The 22,278-nt window shown below is 39.8% G+C and overlaps 1 protein-coding gene across 3 annotated transcripts in view; it reads left to right on the top strand.

Moving 5' to 3' along the window:
• Nucleotides 1-22,278, top strand: part of NSMCE2 (NSE2 (MMS21) homolog, SMC5-SMC6 complex SUMO ligase) — a 127,194-nt gene that overhangs the window by 55,862 nt on the left and 49,054 nt on the right. For all 3 annotated transcript variants that reach the window (XM_072328938.1, XM_072328939.1, XM_072328937.1), the window contains exon 4: nt 2,564-2,717. In XM_072328938.1, the coding sequence (XP_072185039.1) occupies nt 2,564-2,717 (154 nt within the window). The remainder of the gene's footprint in view (nt 1-2,563; nt 2,718-22,278) is intronic.

Below are 22,278 nucleotides of genomic sequence, written 5' to 3'. Positions count from 1 at the left end.
TATTGAGTGTGGTCAGGGATGGTGTCCCTGTTAATCATGTTAATGAGAGCAATCATCTGGAGGTGAACAGAAACTGAATTCAGTCTTGTAAACACGTGAAATGAGTTAAACTACAGGAAGGAGTATTCTTTGACCATCTCTCTCATCTGACTATAGATTTCTGTATTAGGTGGCTGTCTGAGCCTACGTCACACATGCTGCATTGCTAGACTGTCTTTACTCTTTCACATGTTGCTGTTGGGAAAACAACTGGTATGAAGGACAGTTTTTCCTTGACAACCAGGGATCTGTTCATGTTCCCTTTAGTACATGACATGCATTTACCTTGGTGGGCATCTGGCAACGAGCTGTGTGACTCTAAGTGTGCAGTTCCCTTGAGGTTAGTGTAGATGCCTGCACACAGCTTCTCTCAGACCCACGGTGGCAGGGCCAAAGTTTCTTTGTATACATACAGGGCAGCTTCTCAAACACCTGATTGCTGAGCTTCTATACCGAAACCTTTCACAAGTCAAGAACTAGATAAAAAGAGCCTGATCTAACTGTATTAATGTGTAAAGTTAGTCTCTGTGGAGAAGAACAGTTTATTGACATTGTGGCAAATGGACATCTGTAATGAACATCCAGATTGTTTCTTTTGCTCTCTGTGTGAGTATTGGCAACTTGGAAACTTGTTTGTTTTTTTAGTATACACAACTGGATCCTTTACACGTTATCTGGTCATAGTGCTCTCATTCCTGATGAAGGCAATCTTAGTGCCTGGGTATTATTTAGTCTACTCTTGTGAATGTGGTCCTGTGTTCAGACGTGGTGGCAGGGAGAGAACATCTGTACTAACAGCCTGAAGGAACTGTTGCAGGAGGGAGTATGTCTGCGCTGTGTGCTGTCCAAATCAAATCATTATTTTATGATGTGCTGGCTTTAAAATGTATTTTGATGTACTAAATGCTTTCTGTGTTTGAATGCAGCTGACAGCCAAGTTTCTTCTGCAGCTGAGTGCAGGACAATGTTGGTTTTGATTCCGGTGGGTTCTCTTTTGCAGTGATGCTGAGACAGGCAGATCATTTGAGTGCATATGATTGCCCCATTGCCCCAGGCATAGGATGGCTGTTTTTCTTTGCAGCCTTTGCCAAGTGTCAGAGGATGAGGAATGTAAGCTGCTGCCTGGTTTTATGCAGCGGTCTGAGCACCTGTGATGATGCTGCAGGTCTTTCTTAGTGCTTACTGTACAGTGTCTGTCCCATTTGCAGGTGGGCGTTGTGGTTGGTGATCTTTTGTCTGCAAGCACCTTTGAAAACTGCAAACTGTCACCTGGCTGTTTGTGGCTCATTCTTATCCTTGCCATAATTTGCACCTACCTAACATAAATGCGCCAAACTAACTTTGCTCTTGAAAGAAATACTAATAGTTCTGTGGAGCTCCTGATGTAAAATGTATCCCATAGGATTTCCTGCCTCTCTGTGAATGCTGGAAAGCATAATTGATTTAATGAAGGGCTCTTCAGTGGGCTCTGTGCTGTCTGGTGAGGGGCAGGACTTAAGGTGTGCAGCTGGAGAGGAGCAAAGATGGTGTTACCTCCTTGTTTCAGACAGACATATTTTGCCCTGTGCTTTGTATAGGCTGAAGTAGAAATCTTTGGTTCAGAAGATGTTTGCTATTACAGATTTGTCGGATGCTACCTTCTTTCAGAGGCTGTGCTTTTGCTGGCCATCAGGGTGTAGCATTGTCCCCAGACCACCGCTGTAGTTCTTACGAAGACCTAGCAAAAGTACAGTGCCTTCGAATTTAATGTTGGCTTGAGAAACAGAAGGGAAAACTCTAATTACTGGATTTAAGGGAGTTCCCAAAGTACTTTTTACACTCTTGGAGTAGCTTTATATTGCCTCTGTGCTGACTTCTATTATTATATGCAGTCAGATTTTTCATGTATTCCAGAGGCAATTACTGTAAGCAAGTGCGTGCTTTTAAAGTAGTGGTCTTTTTGCCTAACTGTATGGCTTAATGCTTGTTGTTAACACGGCACAAATAAATTGAGTTGGTTTCCTTTTGTGTTAGCTATCTGTACTGCAAATTGATGTTACTACATCAAACATCATATAGGTTATATGCCTCTGAAAAATTGATTGAAAACTGATGAGAAGGGAATTAAAACAAACAAACACTAGAGAATGTTGTTTCATTATCATTATTTCTATTTTTCACCCATCTTTTTACCCTCTAGGACAGAGTTAGATTCTTTGTTACATTCATGTGCAATGCTGTGCTGGTTGTTGTTGACCTTTGCCACTCACAGAGGTCACATGTGACCCCAGAGGTTCAGTTGTCCTTATTGTTAATGTAAGATACGCTCTGTATTCAGCATCTGAGTTAAATGACACTGGAAGATAATCTGTACATTTCCTAGTTACTTCTTCTCAGATTGATAATTACCAGCAGTTCATGGTTTCAGAGCAGAACACCTAACTGGACTCAAAAGGAGATTATGCTCACGAATTTGTGGTGGACATTTATATATTGCTGTACGTGTCACAGTGAATAACTGCATTCTATCTCTTGTTCCTTACAGATAAAACAAGACAAACCAGAAAATATACCAGATCTAAAATCACTAGTAAAAGAAAAATTCACTGCATTGGAGAGCATGAACAGTGACTCAGATTTGGAAAAAAACGAAAAGTACATGTATTTTAAGGATCAACTTAAGGACATGAAAAAACAATGTAAGTCTTATTTTTTGTAAAGATTACTGTTAAATGGTGACATATGTACTAAATGTCTTCGTGTATGGATCTGCCAGTTGTGGCAGAAGCTGAGGTGAGTGTTCTGAATTCAAATCTTACTTAAACTGGTATCCATGTAGCAGAAAGCTGATGTAGCTACCAAGGTAGTTTTATTTAGACTCGCACCTTCTGCCTTGCTTGGGTACATGTACCATGGGAATCTTATTTCACATCCCCTTTTGTAAGGTGGGCTTTTTAAAGTGAAGATGGGGCTTTTTCTTTAATTGATGGGATCTTCTAAAAGGATTAGGTAAGCTGTTTTCTTTTGTCACTTAAACAAATTGCTCTTGTTTCACAACTCGGATGTGTTGCAACTCTAAGAAGACCTTTGCTTTAATCAGTAGAACTATATTGTTGGAAAATGCTTACTGTGTGTTTTCTCAGGTTTACAACTTCTATGCACGCACCTTGTAATGCTGCAATGTATTCAGATCTGTTTTTCTTAATTTCCATGGCTTCAAATAGTATTAAAATTTTAAGTTATCTGTGCTTGAGTTACGGGAAATGTTGGAGAGTTAACAGTTGTAGTATGCATGCAACACAACCAAGTAGTATACTTTTATTGCTCTGCACAAATAGCAGCTATTAAAAAATCACTCTGATTACTGTTACTGGGAAAGTTCATGGGCTCCAACACTATTTGTGCTGTTCTTCACCAATCGTGGTTATGTTTTGAAATCATTTTATTCTGCTTACCGTCCCTTGACCCCTGTACCTATTCCCTCCCACACCACATTTTGATTTCAACATAAACTGGTATCTCAGGAACTTCAGGAGCCATAGATTAATGATTTATACCACTGGAAACCAATATTCTGGATTCTATCCTGTAGCTCTCCTTGCATTTGTTTTTTTGGAGGCCAGTGCAAAACCCGCTGAAACTAGCGGAAAGAATTTTCCCGCTGACTTCACTGGACTTTGGATTACTTCCCTATGGAGATTTATGAAGTGTGAGGACATGCTTGACAAGGTGCATTTTAGATCTGATATCTCAACACTCACTAGGACTAGAGCTTGAGGGCTTAATACATTTGGTTTCCATCTTTATGGTTTTCAGATTTTGAATTTGAGCATTAGCACTGATGTCTGAGCTTCATAGAACTCTTGACACTATACTAAGAATGAACATGCCAAGTTGCAGACCACAAAAAAAGTGTAATTTTCACTCCCTACATAACCATGCAGTTATTACTGCCCTGCCATTATGTTGTAATTCCTAATTTCCAGGTGTTTGTAACTGGGAAGATAAAATCTTGATAACTGACTTTGGATTTACTTTCCAGTCTGTAATTGCCTGAGGCGGGGGGGGGGGGAGGTGTGCCTCAGTGATACAGTCCGTTCAGGCTGTGTGACTGAGCTGGAACTGGCAGATCCATTGAAAAATCCTCCGATTAAATAATCACAGTAAGAGTTATTCTTTTCTAAAAAATAAAAGAAGCAGGGATATCATCATCATGCTACTGCCTGAAATGCAGATCAGACTTATTAGCAACTTGGACTTCTGTTTTGGTTGTGCATAGAGATCCAACAGTGACCATCAGGATATGCCTGAAGATATTGCATGGACTGATGTTCAGTATTGCATGAACTGTGTTAGGTACACAGACTGCTGATCAGCTTGGTCAGCTTAGGGTTAGTAGGATTTGTAATGGCTTTGATAAGGTAAAACCATCAGATTTTCTTCTGTCACAGTGTTTAATGGGATTCAGAAAGTTGAATGGGAGTTTGTTGATTTTCACAGTCATGAATGTGATGCAGTGTTCTTGTATTCAAAATAATGCTCTTGGATTCAAGTAAACAATCTGGTTCAGCCCACCTTCTCTTGAAATGGTAAACTAAATACTACCTCAAGTCTGCAAACAGAGATGAGTTAAATTTCTCAGAGCAAGCCTAGCTGTACTGCCTTAAACGTGCATTCATGTTGTCTCTTTTGCCTGAATAATCTCTTCATCCACTTTTATGAATGCTCTTTAACCAGGAAGGCTAACAGGCATTCTTGAGTAATAATGGGTAACTGAAGATCAATGGAGTCTGCTTATGTTTACATGTATAGATTTGCTTCCATATGAAACCTTTTTGGTTTCTCTACTTCGTGTAGTAATGTGATCTTCTTATGATTTCTTCTGCTTTCTGTGAGGTTTCCCCACTCATGGCTAGCCTTTAAAATGGCCCCAGATTTTAAGTACAGAACTGGCTGTTCACACATATAAAAATTACAGATATCACGTTCTTACAGGATCGTGGCCACTGATCTTAACACCTTTGTGAGAGACTAAACGGAGTTGTGATTTCCATCTGGTACAGAAAGCCTCTTTGTTGGCCTTTACGTAGTCAATCAGTATGTATGCTGATATGTGCAACAGAACACTGTCAGTGTTATCTAAGATACCACCTATGCCAAGTAGAAGGCAGTGTTACTGCACAGAGTGAGCTCAGAGGCAGAAGTGTCTGCGCTGCAATACCAGTTGAGCTGAGGAGCCTTGAAATCTGTGATATTGGCTAGTATCAACAAAATGCTGATCTACCTTCCAGCACCTCTGTTCTGCTTTTTGTTTTTTCTAAAGAGAACATTAAGGTCACCCTGTTAAATATTCAGCAGTCATGCTAAAGTTAGCTCATATGTGTGCTTGTTAGCTTCTCCTTAATGAGCCATGTCTTCATAAGGGTTCATCAATACAAATCTCATCAATACAGTTTATTATAAGGTGCCTGCCAACTCTGGGACACACTTTAAAACTACTTTTTGTAAGTTATGTATACCAGTATCTTCACTAACAGCTACCTGGTTAATATTTCCACTTCACCCTGTAGTTTTTTCAGATTTGAGCACAACTTCATGTATAATCCACGACCCATTTAAAGCAATATGGGCACAGAAACAGTGCAGACCAACTTTTGCTCTTTCCTGGGATTTGGTTTTATTGCCAGCTCAGATGAAATATCAGAACTTTAACCAAGTTTTCTCAGATGAACTTCTGTGGAATTTTCCTTTGTCCCAGCCTTTTCTACCTCAAATACGCTGAAGGAGTAGGTAACAAAAATGACTTACCTCTCATGGTGAGTTGCCATTAATCCCTGCATGTCTTGTATGCAGAGTTTAACATTTGTATTCTGGTATAGCTGAACAGGGACGTGTTATGTTTTCACGTCGTCTTGTTACTTAGAAATTAACTTGGCATAAGGATTTTAGGTACAATGTGGAGTGTGAAGCAGTTAAATATAACCTTGCTGTAACAGAAAAGGGAGCTCATACATTTTCCATCTTGTTCTTGAGATTCTTGATATTTGCTGCCACAGTAAATGAAAGGGAAAGGGAGCTGCCTGGTTGTTACCTGCCACCTGAGCAGTGACATGTGCTGTGGGAGTCCCAGGAAGGAGAAAAGGCACTGCATCACCTTCAGACTGTCCTCATCTCCAGGCAGTTCTGCAGGAAGGAGACCTCCGCTTTAAACTCTGGCAGCAGCAGCAGATACCGTGCCTTAGAGCAGTTTCTGTTCTCATCTTTCAGACAGTTTGCAGGCAATCTGTGAGCCTTTATTGCGCAGCTACTTTAGCTGGAATTTGTGCAAAATGATGCAAAATCCCCACCTCTGATGGTATGTGTCAAAACACTGTCAGACAGGTTTATGTGAACAGCAAGTGATTTCTCTGAAGTCTCTTTCCAGAGCTGCGTTACATGCCTAAATGCCCACTTCTTATTTTTAAGGGAAAGCAGTTTCATTCTTCTACTTAAAGCTGATTAGTCTGTAAGCAGTAAAACAGAAGTGTTGAGGTTTTGATTTTTGTTTGTTTGTTTTTTACCTTTTTCTTGTGACTACATTAACTGTTCCAAATAGCGTAGCACTTGTAGGCATATTTGCTCAATCTGATAATATCAGAAAAATTCAAAGTGATTTCATTCATGGGCTCTACAGAATGTTTTCCAGACCTTAACCTTGCATGGCTGATGCTCTCCTTACATGTAAGGGTCCCAGGTCTGCAATGTGCTTAGCGCTCATTAAGTGAAACATTTAAGCAAATTCTTTAAGCTAACTTGCATGAGTATATCCTTTGAAATGGGTGAAAGGGTGAAATTGCAGGCATGTTTCACTTCCTTCTTGGAGCATATAACCACAGAGCAGAACTTAACAGGACTGAACTTATAGGAACTAAGTCATGATTACTGAAGGAATTGTAACTTTGCATTAGTATCTTTCGTAAACTTAAAATCCCCCCTTGTGTTTAATGTTGCATTAGCAAGTCTTTTCATTTCATGCCAGTATACATATCAAAGGCATCTTCTGGCACAGAGCATGAGAATTTTGCCTTCACAAAATGAAAGTGAGTGCTGTCTTTAATCAGTGTGTATCAGTTTAAGTTTCTGGTACCCTGTGAAAAGAACTAATCAGAAGCTATCATCTTTACTTCTGTGACCCCAGCTGCCACTGTAGTATTTGCTGAAGGTTATTTAGTTTCACATTCAGTGCACAAAGTGGGACAGGTTTCATCGCCCTTTTATAGCAGCTGACAACATGCACTTTGGAACCCCTGATAACCACCTCCTGCAGAAGTGCCCAGCATATGCGTACTTCGTTCGCAGTCGTTTTGTAGAAAGTGCTAAGATTTGGGTGAATGACAATATTGCTGGCTGTGCCAAGCAATTTAAGGAGTGAATTTGTCAAGTGCAAGGATACTTTTTTTAGGGAACAGATCACTCTGAGACTGCAGTATTGGTTTTGACAGCTATTTTGTCATAGGAAACCAGTAATGTAGTTTGGAAGGTAGGAACAAGGTGGTTGTAGTGCCCTTCTGTGCCCTCTCTACTGAGCAAACATAATCTCAGAAATTTTGCAAGGAAAAAGAGTGTGTTGTGATTTAACTCTGCTAGGAAAGGGTCCACAGTCATTACTGAGCACCAGATATTTCCAAAGGAGAAGACTTCAATATTTCATGTTCAAGTAGACACCATTATGTGCTGTTGATGTATATATTTTAAAAGCATGAATTTGCAGAGAGAAAATGATGTGAAAAATGTTACTTTTGATTCAGTTTGAGTTACAGTATTATGGTATAATACTGTTAAAGGCATTCTCTTTAAATTCCTAAAACAGCCTTCCTGGAGATTTTAGCTAAAACTAAAGGTCCTCTATATGCTTTTAGTAGGATAAGAAAACAAGCTGCAGCATGACACGGTGTGGTATAATGCATGATAATTTCATTCAAACAATCCTCACAACATCACAGTGAGGTAGGCAGGTTAGTGTTTTTCCTCACCATGTAACAGAGGTGAAACTTGAGTGAATAGTCACTTGTGTAAATGAATATGTAAATAGAAACTTGAGTAAAAGTTACTTGTATAGAGTTATTTTTTCATCTCTGTACTTTGCTTTTCATCTTTATTCTTTCATTTATTGGCAGATCAGCTAAAAATAAGGTCAATTTATTGTTTGTGTTAATAGAAAATAATCATTTAAGATCCCTTTACTAGTTATAATAAAGCAACTGCAGCGCCAAAGTTGAAAATTCTGGCTGAATGTGGGATTGGTGTTATGACAGTTCAGTGCTGTGTGTGGGATATGCTCTTGTCATTTATGTAGAGTTTCTTATAGACAGCCCTTTAACTAGCAAAGAAATGAGAGCTGATGTAGGACTTCAGAAGGTAGCTTACTGTTTAGGAGACCTTAGTTTAGTTCTTTGCTTTGTTACTGCTCGGGGCTGGCACCCCATGGAGCAAAGTAGCTGCTCTGCAAAACATTCAGTCGCCATCTTTTGTCATGTGGCTTTCCTGTGGCACTAAATCATCATTATTATTTTTTTCTGATTTTTCAGTTCAGAGAGCTGGAATTAATAACTGTGTTTCAGCCTGCCAGGGTAATTTATTTCATGGCATGATGCTGAGGGAGCAAATTGCAGTCCCTGAGGAGTGATATGAAGATGCATAGAGGCATCTGTGTGAATGAGACCTGGCTTTTGGATAGGGCTGGAGAGCGCCCTGAGTGAAGAGAGAGAAACTAGACAGGGGCTCTCCTGTCAGGATATTTTCTGGGAGGAACTAGGTAGCTTGTTCAGGAAGGATTGGGAGTCCAGGGCCTGGGAATGAAACGGAATGAGTTAGAGTGATGATGATTATATCTGACATAAAAAACCTTCTGTTTCACTGAGCTATTGGAAAGAGAAAGAAGCCAGGAAAACAAGATGTACTACAACTACGACAGCACTAGCAGTAATAGAGTCCCTAAGATGAATATCCAGAGTTCAAAATTACCATCAAATGTTGGTGTCCTTGACAATATGCAAAAAAGGACCGTTTCTGGAGTGACTGACCGATGTAAGTGATTGTCCAGTTAGCTCTGGAATCAGATTCCTCCTCTCTGTGTTCACTGTGCATTTAAATATATGTAAAGATGGAAACAACTGCAGAAGGAAGTACAGTATCTAAACATCAACCCTTTAGGCCTATGGTAAAAGCATTCAGCTGAGAGGGGTATTGAAATCAACAGGAGCATCAGTTCTAGGCCTTTCTTATAAATATCTGCCCTTCCAACCAGTGAACACTTAAGGGTAAACTCTTTTTATCTCTTTCCATGTCTCTCCTGTGATCTGTAAACATATTTTTAAAAGATCTATGCTTCATTGCATTGCAAAAGTCTCTGCAAGAAATAACTCTCGCTTTCAGATCAGCACCAAAGTATATAAAATCTAGAAAGGAAAGGGAGTGCTGCATGAAATGATTTTTATTATTATTATACACTTAGGGATAATACCATGTTTGGGTAATTTATTGTTACTGTCATGGGATAATTCTCTTCTAAGTGAGCACATTGATGGCTACCAGCATGGCATTTTTACTGTCTGTAAGAACATAGGTTAGGAAGGGAGGGAACTTCTGGATGCTGATTCTGTTCCCTTGATGTTGCAGTCAATCACATCATCTAACAAAATGAAGTCAATCACATCATCTAAATTTATCTCCTCTACTTCTAGTGGAAAAGCAATGAACTTTGCTCAGGTGGTGAGAAATATTCAGGAAGGCAAATCTCTGGTGAAACTTGTGCTTATTTGTTCTTGTGCCAGCACTGCACTCTAGCTTATATGCATCTTCTTCCTCAATGGTGTCCAGCTTAATTCAGTCAGTTCCTGTATTTCTTGACTGCATCATAATCCATTTTTGCAGCATGGAAACTTTTAAAAGCTTATGTCTTGTGACCATAAGCGAATTCATCAGAAATATTTTATAAACTACAGATGAGTAATAAGCATAGAAATTGATGTCAAAGTTTGCCCGAAGAATTCTGAAAACTTCAATAGATGAATTATACTGTATGGAAAATCTGATTTCCCGTAATAAAACATCAGCAATTACACTTCTTTCATGGTCTAATAGCACATATTTTTATTGTAAAAATCTGAGCAATAAAAATGCAAAACTGCCTCTGTCATCTCACTACAATTTTTCTTGCCGTCTTTTTTATGTCATTTAGACAAATTTCAAAGATAGAGAATGGAGGAAATCCATTCTTGTGCCATGAGCTTACAGCTTAAACTTCAAGTGTGATCATGGGAAAAAATGTGAGTAACAACCCACGGAGTTGGAGGCAAAGAAAAAGGGAAAAAAGCATCTTGGTTTTAAGATGTTTGAGTTGAGATGTTCTCTTTTGTCATTAGGATATTGGGGAAGGAGGAGGAAAATCGTGGTCGGTAAAGATTTATGGAACTTTGTATTAGAAACTTCTAGAGAAACTTATGGAACTTCATATTATTCACTGACTTTTTCTGCTTATTATTTGTCTTACTCACAAAGAGATAGCAGTTTCCTTTACCTTTCCTACGTGTTCATTTTAATCAGTATTCACAGAGATCAAAAGAAATTCTACAAGAATTCTCTCAAATAAAGCATTTGGATTGAGTGCCAGCACAAAAAGCATTTGAGGAAGAACAGGGAAGTAGATCTGAGATAATGCTGACTAAATAATAATTCATCATTGCATATCACATGCATAGTAACTTCAGAGTACTCCAGTTCAGAGAAAAGAAAACACTTGGTGTTTTTATGGTTTGTGAAACTATTTGCCAAGTAGCTCTTTGGTGTCTTCTTCAGAAGAGCTGCAGGTTGAGTTGGATCTTTGTTTCTTAAGCATCTGTGTAGCTTCTGAAGTCAATGGAATTTCCCTGATTTATACTTGAAACAGACAGTAACATGCGAACTAGTAATGTGCAGGAAGATGAATAAACATCCTTTAATTCTTTATCAGAAGTTCGCGTGTATTGGCTCGTGTGTATTACTGTAATTTTTGGTAACCTTATTGTTTCATTTCCTTAGGCTTAGACATCAGTAACCTCATGAAAAGCATGATTTCTTTCCATATTGAGTTTTATTCCATTAAGCTTATTGGAATTCTTCCTTATGCTGCCCTAAATGTGTTAAACAAAATTTAGCTGAAGAGAGCTTGGGAAGCACAAAAGGATTGCAAAACCCATCTTCTAGGCTTATGGACCTCAGGCTGACTGCCAGAGCCCTGAGTGAAGTGCCTCGGCTCCCACGAGGAGAGTACATCTATGTGAATGACTTTGTTCAGGGAGGAATCTATTCTGTCAGCGTAATGCACTTTACATCTGTATGTCAATCACAGTATTGCACATGATAGCTAAAAGTGCGCCAAGTATAAAGTAACACAAAGGGAGTGAATTAAGAGCTTTAACTGTAAGACTGAGTGCACATACAATGTAGATGGAGGGGAAGTGAACCGTGACTCTGATCTGTGGTTTGGGGAATTGTAGGTGCTCAAACAATTACTGATGTTGTCTGGGAGCTCAATTGGTAGTTGTGTAGGGGCAACCTATGATACGCTGCTTTCAGTCACCATTAGCACAAAGTCAAAGAAGACAAATGTCTTTGGTGACATTTACACTTACTTTGTAACAGGCTTGGAGCGTTCAGACATTCACTCACAACTGAGGAGAGGCTTAAGTTGTCACCTTTCAGGTGTTACAAGCTCTCATTTGAAACACGCCATCTGACTTCACAAGTGTGGATAGGTTTATCATGTCTTAGCATCTCAAATATGGATGCAGATTTGTTGTGTTACCGGACTTGATGTGAGTGATTGCAGGATTAAAGGCAAGTTGCTTAACAGGTGTTCCAGCAGTCACCAAAAATACCTCACGAGGGAGAGAAGAGTCACCCAACGACAAAGCAGTTAGTGGAGCGGTGGTGGGAGTGCTTGTTTTATCTAATAGCCCTATGTCTGCAGCTGTTGCCCAGGAAGTAAAGCAAATAGTTTCACAAATAAGCATGTTAGAAAATTCACTCATGGGCTGTTAAATGTGAAGATGTCACTTTTGTCTTATCTGGATCCTCCAAGAACCCCTGACGAAATTACAGGCGGCTTGGCAAGGATACCAGGAAAACATTGCTGTAGGCTTTCCCAGCCTCATGCCTTCCACAGGTATTTGCTATTATTCATCATCAGAGTAAGACTGCTGGATGGGATGGGCCTTACATCTGACATCATAGAGTTGCTCAAATGCATTTAAGCAACCCCTTGGCTTTAGGCTAGTCTGCAGAGGGCACCCTTCAACCCTTTGGTTGAAGCAAAGTTTACACAGTGTGCAGCTGGGAGAATAAGGGGGCAAGCAAGTCCGAGAGTAGGAAAGTGTATGACTGTGCTCTCCAGTATTTGGCTCGCTCGGCAAGTAGCAGGAGGTTGGGCTTACTACATCTCCATCATTGCCTTCTCTTTATCCACCTGGGTGGAGCTGTGCCTCCTTTCAAGAGCTAAAGAAGATACAAAGCAAAGCTGTATTCCTCATTACTGGGGCAGCTCTGGGCAAGAGCACTAGTTGGAACTTCAGATCCCTGGAGAATCTGGGAGACATAGCAGATTTAGGTGCTCTTGTGCCTTGGGGGCCACTGAACAGGATTTTTCATCGTTTTGAACTTTAGTGTCAGTAGTTTGCTCCGCTTCTTTGGATTTGATCCAGCCTTAAGTATTCTCCCTCCTCTCTAATTGAATGTTTAAGGGTCGACTCAAGTCTTCATAGAATCAAAAGAAATCTTTCCAGGAAGGCAGTTTGTTAGGATCTGTCTATAAACTTCCAGACCAAACTAAGTGGCTAGTTTACAGTCAGATAGGAAAACAGGAAAAATAAAACCCTGTGTGTAGTAGCATGAAAGGCTTTATGCAGAAAAGCTGAAGAGAGTTTTCTTTGAGAGGAAAAATGTAAAAGCTGCTTGATTGCTTTATCAGCCTCTACAGTAAAAATAGTAATTACTGCCATTTAAGACTAATGAATAAATCACTGTATTAAAATGGGAACAAAAAAGTTTAACAAGCAATCATACGTAATCATTTGGCAGCTCTGTTATTAGTGTGGGCAGCGGTATTCACCTAACCTTTGCTGCAGCACCATTATTCGCTCGCCTGCAACACAGATAAGTTCTCCCTTCCTGCTCTCCAGCTCAGTTTTGTTACAGCATGTCAGCTGTCTGCATAGCTGGGCTCACACTGTACAATTCCACAAATACCTGCCCACCTAAACAACACTGCCATGCCGATAGCTGCAGCATGTGAGCCTGCATGTGGCTCTTGTCACATCACAGCTGTGTCACAGGCAGTTACATTCCAGCTCTATCGTACTCTCGTTACCACTTCCCTCATTTTACCCAACCGCTCCCCAGCCTGAATCTGCATCCTTCCTGGTTTTTCAGCAGAGCTTTCCCTTTTCACATGATGCCACAAAGGCTCCATCATCTCCTCTGTAGCTGCCTCCATGCCTGCTCCTCCTCAGTGCCATGTCACTTGTTACCCATGGCTGATGCATTCGGTTTCACTAGTGAGACCAATCTTGTTTTGTCCTGAAAAACCATCTGCAACGTAATTGTCTTCAAAGTGGTTCATTTGCATTCTTGTTTGACTACAGGGATGCTGATAGGCCGGTACACTTCAGGTCAGCTGCGTACGCGGCACAGGCTGTCATTCAGGGGAAAGCAGTGGCTGCTGACCGCTATCAGTGCCACCAATGGTTTGCCTGCTGTTGCTTTACATTTTCCTTAGAGTTGGAAAAACGAGTAGCTGGGTGAGTCATGAAGCCCAGTGTAGCAAAATTTAGTCGTAAATGAAAGAGGAACATTTCCATATTCTTCATTTGGCTTAATTCCTGTGCCTAATGGCTGTGTATATACCATAAACATTGTGAAGGAGCAGCCATGGAAACACTTGTTTTCTTGCATTGCTAAATTTACTCTGGGTTGAATATTAACACAGCGCCTGGCATTACTTTAAAAGCAAAAATAGCTAAAGTGTGACTCACTATGAGTCATTTACTGCTAGTCCTGCTATACTGCCTAGAGCTTGACATTGAACAAGTTGGCAGCCTGCGTTGCTACATTTTTTTCTAGGAACTTTGAACACATTTCATTCTTGTGAATTCTCTTGTGCAACGATATTAAACACAGCAATGTGTTTATTTTGCTTCCAAAGTCGAATGAATCAGAAAATGGTGAAACAGAGAGTATTTTTCTTGGAGATTCTGGAAGAGCTGGGTTCTGAGAATTATTTTTTAGCTGCAATAACGAAGTGATTGCATGGATGCTAAAAGTTAATTACACTTTATCCAGATTATGTAACACAGATTTTAAACATGTTAACATTCTTTTATTTTTAATTTATTTATTTACATTTTCATCAGAGACATACGTGAGATCAGAATAGAACACTAAGCCTGTGCTTGAGAACACGTTCCCTTTGGTTGGCAGAGGCTTTACGATGGGAAGTCAGTCGGCAATACGGGGCAGACAAAACGAGGCAACTGTGTTCCTATTGGCCTCTGTATTTAAAAGGCACACCCTAAATATGGTGCTTGGTGTCTGCCAGCGAGTAGCTTGCTGGCTGCCTGTGGGAATGCCTTGGAAAAAGATCACCTGATTTCAGTCAGACGGGAAGGGGTAACGAGAGAGGGCTGAAACCAAAAGCAATTTGCTGAGGCAACCATGTGATGATATCCTGAAATACACTGGCAGGGCCGAATATCACTCCTCAGTATGCTAACATTTTCTTTCCAGCTGAATGTCATTTCTGACTACAAGTCACTTCTTAGAACAGCTGATTAAAAAAAAAACAACAACTAAGCATCGTTTAGTATCTTTCATGTTTCCTTTTTACATTTCAAAATTATTTGCGTGGCTGTTGATGAGGAAGGAATTCATTAAGAGAAAAGTAATGCTTTCAGCATGTAGCGCTCTGCCCGTCTGTAGAGGAGTTACCAGAAAGCAAATTAAAGTATAGAGAAATTAAGCTCAAAACATGTGGATCTGGTTGAAAAGCTTGCTATCTACCTCTTCCTTGAGCCCCAGATGATGAAAATAGAGGCTGGTACATCTGTCTGTACCTTTAATAATGCATGCTGCAGCAGGATCCTCAGAAGTCTTTATCTAATCTGTTAGAACAACAACTTCAAGAATAAATCTCACACTGATTTCCCTATAAAAAATTCTCATGGCGATGACTCAAGAGAGAAGCAATAATGATTAATGAAGCATCCTATGCATTGTTCTGATGAGCACTGCTCTACGCTATTTTAACGCAGATTTGTGAATAAACTGCACTGAAGATGATTCTGTAAGAGTTTAAACTGTTCAGTAGATATAAGTAAAATAAGGTTAAAGGTGTTTTTCTATAGATTCTCCTGACTAACAATCGTACCTGAAATGATGTCTTGTTATTTTCCTTGAGTAAAAAAACCGATTGTGTTATATCAAACAGTGTAAAGGTGAACATGCTTTGGATTTTTTTTTCCTTTTACCTTTTTGACAGTGACCCCCAAATCACTGTTATTAGAATGGTTTCAGTACTTACTCATGATATATGCTCTTTAGCAATATCTTTTCAAAGCAACTGAACAGGCAGTACCTCAGCCACACCTCCAGACACGCCATGCAGAATATAGACACGAGACTTTATGTTAGGAGTAAGACTGTGCCTTTTAAAAGACAGCTCTGTGTAGGAGGCTTTTCTGCTCTGAGGATCATCATAGACTGGAGCTGCCTAAGGCATGATATCTGTTGGGCATCTCTATACACACTGTGTAAGTGATGTCTCTATTAAGCTGTGGCACTTTGTTCCCCTAATGTGTGTGTGTTTCTGTGTACACATTCACAATTGTCAACACAGAGTATGGGCAGGGCAGTGACGCGGAGTCTTTCTCTTTAGGACATAACAGAAGATGATGATGTGTTGAGCTCAAGGTTAGCCTCACAGGAACAGGATAGTCTATCCCTGAATGTGAACTTTATTCTGGAGTGTTAAACTGTTTTCCATAAATACAGAAGAAGTAGAATATTGAAGTGAAGCCATTGTCCTGTTACATGTGGATCTTACAGTGACAGGTGAAAACTTTTGTTTCTCAAATAACTTTTAGTACAAGTGATGAACTCAAGATGTTTTTCTTTCACATTTTCAAGTGATAGAACAAATAAAACATGTTATTTAAACTATAAGTCATATATGCAGTGCTGAAAAAAATCGTACCTGCTCAGCCTCCACAGGCTATGAGGATGTCTGCCTTACTGCATTATCCTGGGTACTCAAGTGTGTTTGAAGTACAGTATAGGAACCAATGTGACTATCAGATGTCAATGGAAAAGTGACTGACAAAGCACTCACAAATAGTGTTTGATGGAAGTTTTAAGTTCCAGCCCTCTCTTCAGCTGCAGAATGAAGGCTTTTTCCCCATCCTTCAAACTGATCTTATCAGGTATATCTAATCTGAAGAACTCTTACACATATAAGACATGGATGCCTAGAATATAACTCCTTATTACTTTGTGAATATTATTAATTATTTTTAGGAAAATATGATGTAAAGTGTAGTATTTGCATGATATGGATGACAAGAAAAAAAATGTTCTTTATTCCACTGTTTTTTTTAACTCTGTAGAGCCAGCCTTAGTGAATGAGGTTGTCCTAAGAACCTTTAATCTAAAATATAGCGCTTTTTACTGCGGTGTGTCTGAGGCTGACTCACATGCATAGTCATACAAGATCCAGCAGCATCATTGGACTGACTGTTAATCACTGTCACATTTGAGAAGAACAGGCTGTATGTTCAGTTGCACATTTCTAAACAGCTGCCCAATTCTTTTTCAAAAGCCATTAGTCTAAAAGCAGATGTCACCGCTTCTGTTTTTTGTTCTTCCACATTTCTTAAAACTTATGGCAAGACTTTTACACTAATGATGGCAGTTACGAGTGGACAGATTTCCCTGAGATTAACTGGAGATGAGTGACTGTTCACAGATACTTGCAATGAAAAGATCTTCCAGTCATGAAATTCCTTACTTTTAGAGAAATTAAGCCACCAAAGGAAATGGGAGCTAGGAGAAATGCAATTCATTATGCACCTTAGAAACTCCTATTTTAAGATGTACCTAGCTTGTATATTTCAGATCTAGTTAGCTAACTGTGTCAGTTGAGAAATTCAAGATACTGAAAGTTAGGTTCTTGCATCAGTGTTGAACATTACAAAGTCCAGAAATCCCCATTTAGGAATCTAAGGAATCATTTAGGAACCATGTCTTTGGTTTCTGTATAAACTTGGAGTATCACAGAATCATTAAAGTTGGAAAAGACGGCTAAAATTATCTAGTGCAACTGTCAGCCAATCCCCACCACTCTCACTAACCCGTATCCCTCGGTGCCACATCTCCATGTTTCTTGAACACCATCAGGGATGGTGACTCCACCACCTCCCTGGGCTGCCTGTGCCAATGCCTTACCACTCTTTGGAAGAAGAATTTTTTCCTAAAGTACAACCTGAACCTCCCCTGACACAACTTGGGGCCATTAACTCTCATCCTGTCTCTATTTACCTGGGAGAAGAGGCCAACCCCGTTTTGCTGTGGTTCCTTGACTTTATTAAGTTGCCCTCGGTATGTCATGGAAAGTCTGCATGAAGCTCAGTGTGAGTGTCTGCAGGCATGTACAGACACACTGAGTTCCTCTGCCTGCCTTGTCTTTACATCCAGCCAGCACAGTGCCATGCAAATGTGGCTGTACAAATTCTGAATCAGCAGCAGTTTCCATCTGTTCACCTGAGGGAATGGGTAAAGAAGCTCTGTTTACACCTACCTATGTACGTATGCCCTCAGATTCTTCAAAATTCCAGAGAGTGACAAGCATAACTAGAACACTGTGCCAATACTTCTGAGTTTAAAGATGTCTCTGCATGTGGGTTAATTTGCTTTTACTGCTTGTTCCTCCTGAGCAGAGGTCAAGCCCCTGCTTGAGACATCAGCATGATTAATGTGATACTGGGTATCTAACACAGCATTGTTACTGTATTTTTAAGCTGATAAAAATAGGTGGCAGGAACTGAGAAGTGAACCTACTGACATACCTTCTCTTCAAAGAGGAACAAAAGAAAAAAAAGGAGAACATTCTGTATGTAGGTTGTATGAAAATTAAACCAAAATTGCTTCAACAATGTTGTTTAAAGGAAAAAGGTCACGATGTTTTCAGTTCAGGTATTGTCTTAGACCTTAGTAAAACACTACAGAATGTGAATCAGTTGATGGTTATCTGTGATGAGCAGGTAAACAAAAGATTTATTTCCCAATGGCTTTTTCATATGATGGTGACAAACTCCATTGCACAACAATGGTCACATTCCAAAGTTGCAACCAGGTTCTGGAGGGCTTAATTTCACAACTGCTTACTGTGTCCTATTGCATTACAATGACCTTTCAATAAAGAAGGGAGATTGCTGGTTTGTTTTTTTGTTTTTTAAGTGAAAAACTGAATGAGGATATAGTGCAACGTCCTACATCTTGTCCTGGACATTTGAAACTGTTTTCCAGTTCAGAAGCTTTTTATATTTTCTACATTTTCTTTAATCTTATGATGTCTAGATCTGCTTAGGGTTTGCATTTACAGTGGCAATACAGTCAGCTATCAATATATGTATATACATATATATATTATGGTATAAAAAGGCAGATCTTAAAGGTATGTATTTTCTGGTATCAAATTACATAGCATACTTCTGACATCCATAGAACAAAACCATGTATTGTTTTGTTTTGTTGTTGCTGTTTTTAAATGTGTGAGATAAGCTCATGAATCCCTGATTTCTAAAAGAATTTCTTGGAACAAACAGCAAGTCAAAAATTAAATCGTATTGATGTGGGAACAAATGTGAAAAGTAATCCCATTATTACTTAATTCTGGGCTTTTACAAGTGGTTTTGTTCTCATTCACTACACACAGACTTATTTGGGGGGTTGAATTTTAATAACATGAAGCACTGTGCCACAAATACCCTCTTACTTCATAACGTGAAACAGTTATGTGCTCTCCAAAATAACCTCAGTGAAAAATCGATGAAGACAGTATCCACAAACCAGAGGGAGCAAGCTGAAAAGGCTAGGGCTGCAATTAAGAATGTTTCACTATTGGTCCTAGGAAGGCCACTTAGAGAGAAGCCTGAAAGAAACTTGCTTTATCAAGTCCATAAAAGACCAGCCAGATAGTTTCTTACATCGCCTGTGGCTCAGAGGATTGTGAACATCACATTTAGATCTGAGCGGGTCAAAGCAAACGGAATATAGCTTCTGAAGTTTGCTTAAAACTTGTTCAAGATAACTGAATGTAAATGGTAAGTCCGTCCTCAGCTGCAGCCTTGTCCATTTTCTGCATTGTTTGTGTTGAGTGTGTGCTCAGAGACTTAGGGCTCACTGGGAGATGCCCTCAATGAAGAAAGCTTGAGGTTGCCAGTGCTGATCCTAGGCTGCAAGTCGTGTGGTCTGAGCTGATCAGATGTGAGTAGATCTGAACTCATAATGACCGCAGCTCCCCAGCAGATCACATAACCTCTGTTTGTAATCATAATTTGGATGCCATGATCCTGAGCTATGGCTGTGCTGGCAGCTGTGACACCTAGGATACTTTGCATCCTAACTACTTTTGATCTTTCATTATAGATTAAGGTCAAGAATTTCCCCCCAAATCCAGTGAGAATTAAATTGAATATATAGCACAAGCTTGTCAGTGGTCTGTATTGTTAATATCAATAGATGTCTTCTGAAGAGTCCGTAGCTGAAATGAAATTCCTAGCTGGGAGGAAAGGTCTCATCCAGACAGAACATCTCCCCCATTTCCACCCAAGAAGGAAGCTTCCCATGGTGCCAGCAAGTCTGAGAGCAGAGTAAGCAATTAGCAAGAAAGAGCTTCAAAATTCCTAAGCAAGAAGCAAGGCTGCTGAGGAGTGGAGACGCTTGGGATTTTTCAGCCTGATTAGCTCCACTGACAGAGAGATGATGTATTCTAATTACAGCTCCTTAACCTCCTTAGAAGAAGTTGCATAAAAGCACACAACATCTCCGTGTTGAAATGTAATGCACTGCAGCATTCCCCGCCTTCTCTGCAGTGGTGTGCTTGGACCATCTGCACGATCCATTGACCAGCCAGGATGATGCATAGGAAGGTGTGCCTGTGAGTCGACCCATGTGGTTGTGGGTACAGGAATGAGAAAGTTTCTCATTAAGACATGTGGCTGAGTAATATAACCTCTGATAATGTCTCTTTGGGTCAGTGAACCTCTGAGAGTGGATCAGCAACACTGTGGTTCAGTATGTAGTCAGTGTTTGGTAATGTAGATCTCACCCAGATATAAAGGGTATAGAAGTTTTTCATGAAAAATAACATCTTAATTTTAACAGGTGATGTTTTGGATTTTAATTCATTTTATATACTATCTTCATTGTAACTTGAAATAATGGCATTTGATCTCTAATAGGCAACATAATGAATTCCGATTGTTCGGCATTGGAGGGAGACGGAGACAATATTTAAATTAAAACTTTGTGAATACAGAAGTTTTGTCATGGATAATGACTGCCACATTTTTTCCAGGAATTACAATAAAAGGATGTTTTTGAACTATTTCTCAATGCGTTTTTGCAGGTGGTTCATGAAACTGATTGTTTAAGGCTTAAAATAGAAAGCAGTCGTCAGGAGGAAGGTGGTTTAAAGTTATTCTCTTATAAAATAAACAACCAAAGACTTGGAAAAAAAAATCTAGCTTGAAATGATGCATTCTGTTCTGCTTGTTTTCTAGACAGTTCTATTCAAATTGTTGGTAGTGTTGTAACACCATAATGCAGTTCCCTTATGGAAATTAATTCATAAACAATAATTATTTAATAAGGGATGTTTCATATATGTAGCACTACAATTTAATCTGGAAAACCTTGTATACAGCTTGGATTTGGTTGTATGAGACATTACAGGAAGCATGTGCCACAGCAAGCCCTTCACACCAGCATAAAATACGCCAAGATTTTATGCAGGTCAGCAGTGCTGAGGCAAATGCCATTCCTGCTATACAGTAAACTTAGATGTTTGATTTAATGTTTCGTTTCAGCTTTATTTCAGGTGAAAATGAATATTGTCATGGAAACAAATGACTGTAAACGTGGCAAAAATGCTAGAATACTTTTATTAATAATACACCAAATTGTTGCATCTTCTGGCTGTCTAGATTTTGAGTGAAGGGAGCTCCCTTCTCCCCAGATCCTGTTGTAGCCATTGACCTCATCAGTCTTTGAACTTCTTAGCTTCTCTTCAAGAGCTGAGCTGGATGTTGTGGGTTTACTCTCTCTCCAGAAGGTACCAGAAGTACAGTGTGCTGATGGTGGAGTAGATCTACAAATGGCCTGCTACTTCCAATGAGATACATGAAAGTCTGTGTTCAGAAATAAGTAATTTAAGAAGTTCTCTTCAAAGGAACTACCAGAGAGCATTTGAGTATGCAAAATATATGATCTAGGCTTTAACTCAGTGCCACTGCTGGATTTGGCTCAGCAGTATTATTCTTAAAAGCTGCGTCTTTTTTATTTATCAGTGTGGTCAACCCTTTTACGAATGTAATAATGTGCCGTGTTTATTAGACCCTGTTTCATGGTCTATGCGTGTTCACTTCTCTAACTCCACACAACCTACTTGCGTCAAGCTGTGTTCCCACCATGGGATTTTCTGATTTGAGCCCTGTCTCCCACTCCTTGCAGTGCTTACAGCTCACTTCCTCATTGACAGCCTTGCAATCTCTCGTTTTCTGGTCAGTGGGTGATGGATGGCATTCTGCAGTTCTGCTGCCATGTGGCAGTGCCATCTAACCAGATCTCACGCTTGAGAAGACCTTGCAAAGAAGATTCTTTGTTTGAACAACAGCCCCCTCCAGATGGGCACTCTGGTTTAACCTCTCCAAGGGTCTGGATGCCCACTGTCCCTGTGCTGTATCACCAGATACATGCAGGGTCACACATCAGCGGGGAGTACATTGGGAGATTACCAATGACGAGTCCTATAACCTTGCTCTTAAACCTTGTCTGCTGTTCAAATAGAAACAACAGGAGGTGTTTCTTTTTCTGTGATTTTACAAGGTGTGTTTTGGGTGATTTCTGCTAATGCAGCTGATAATCCATCACATCTTTTAACTGCTATAGCAAATCTATAGTAAATGCTGTCTA

This window comes from Excalfactoria chinensis, chromosome 2, assembly GCF_039878825.1.
Source record: "Excalfactoria chinensis isolate bCotChi1 chromosome 2, bCotChi1.hap2, whole genome shotgun sequence".
Classification (NCBI taxonomy): Eukaryota; Metazoa; Chordata; class Aves; order Galliformes; family Phasianidae; genus Excalfactoria; species Excalfactoria chinensis.
Note: the sequence above shows the minus strand (reverse complement) of the source record. Positions and strands in the feature narration are given on the sequence as shown.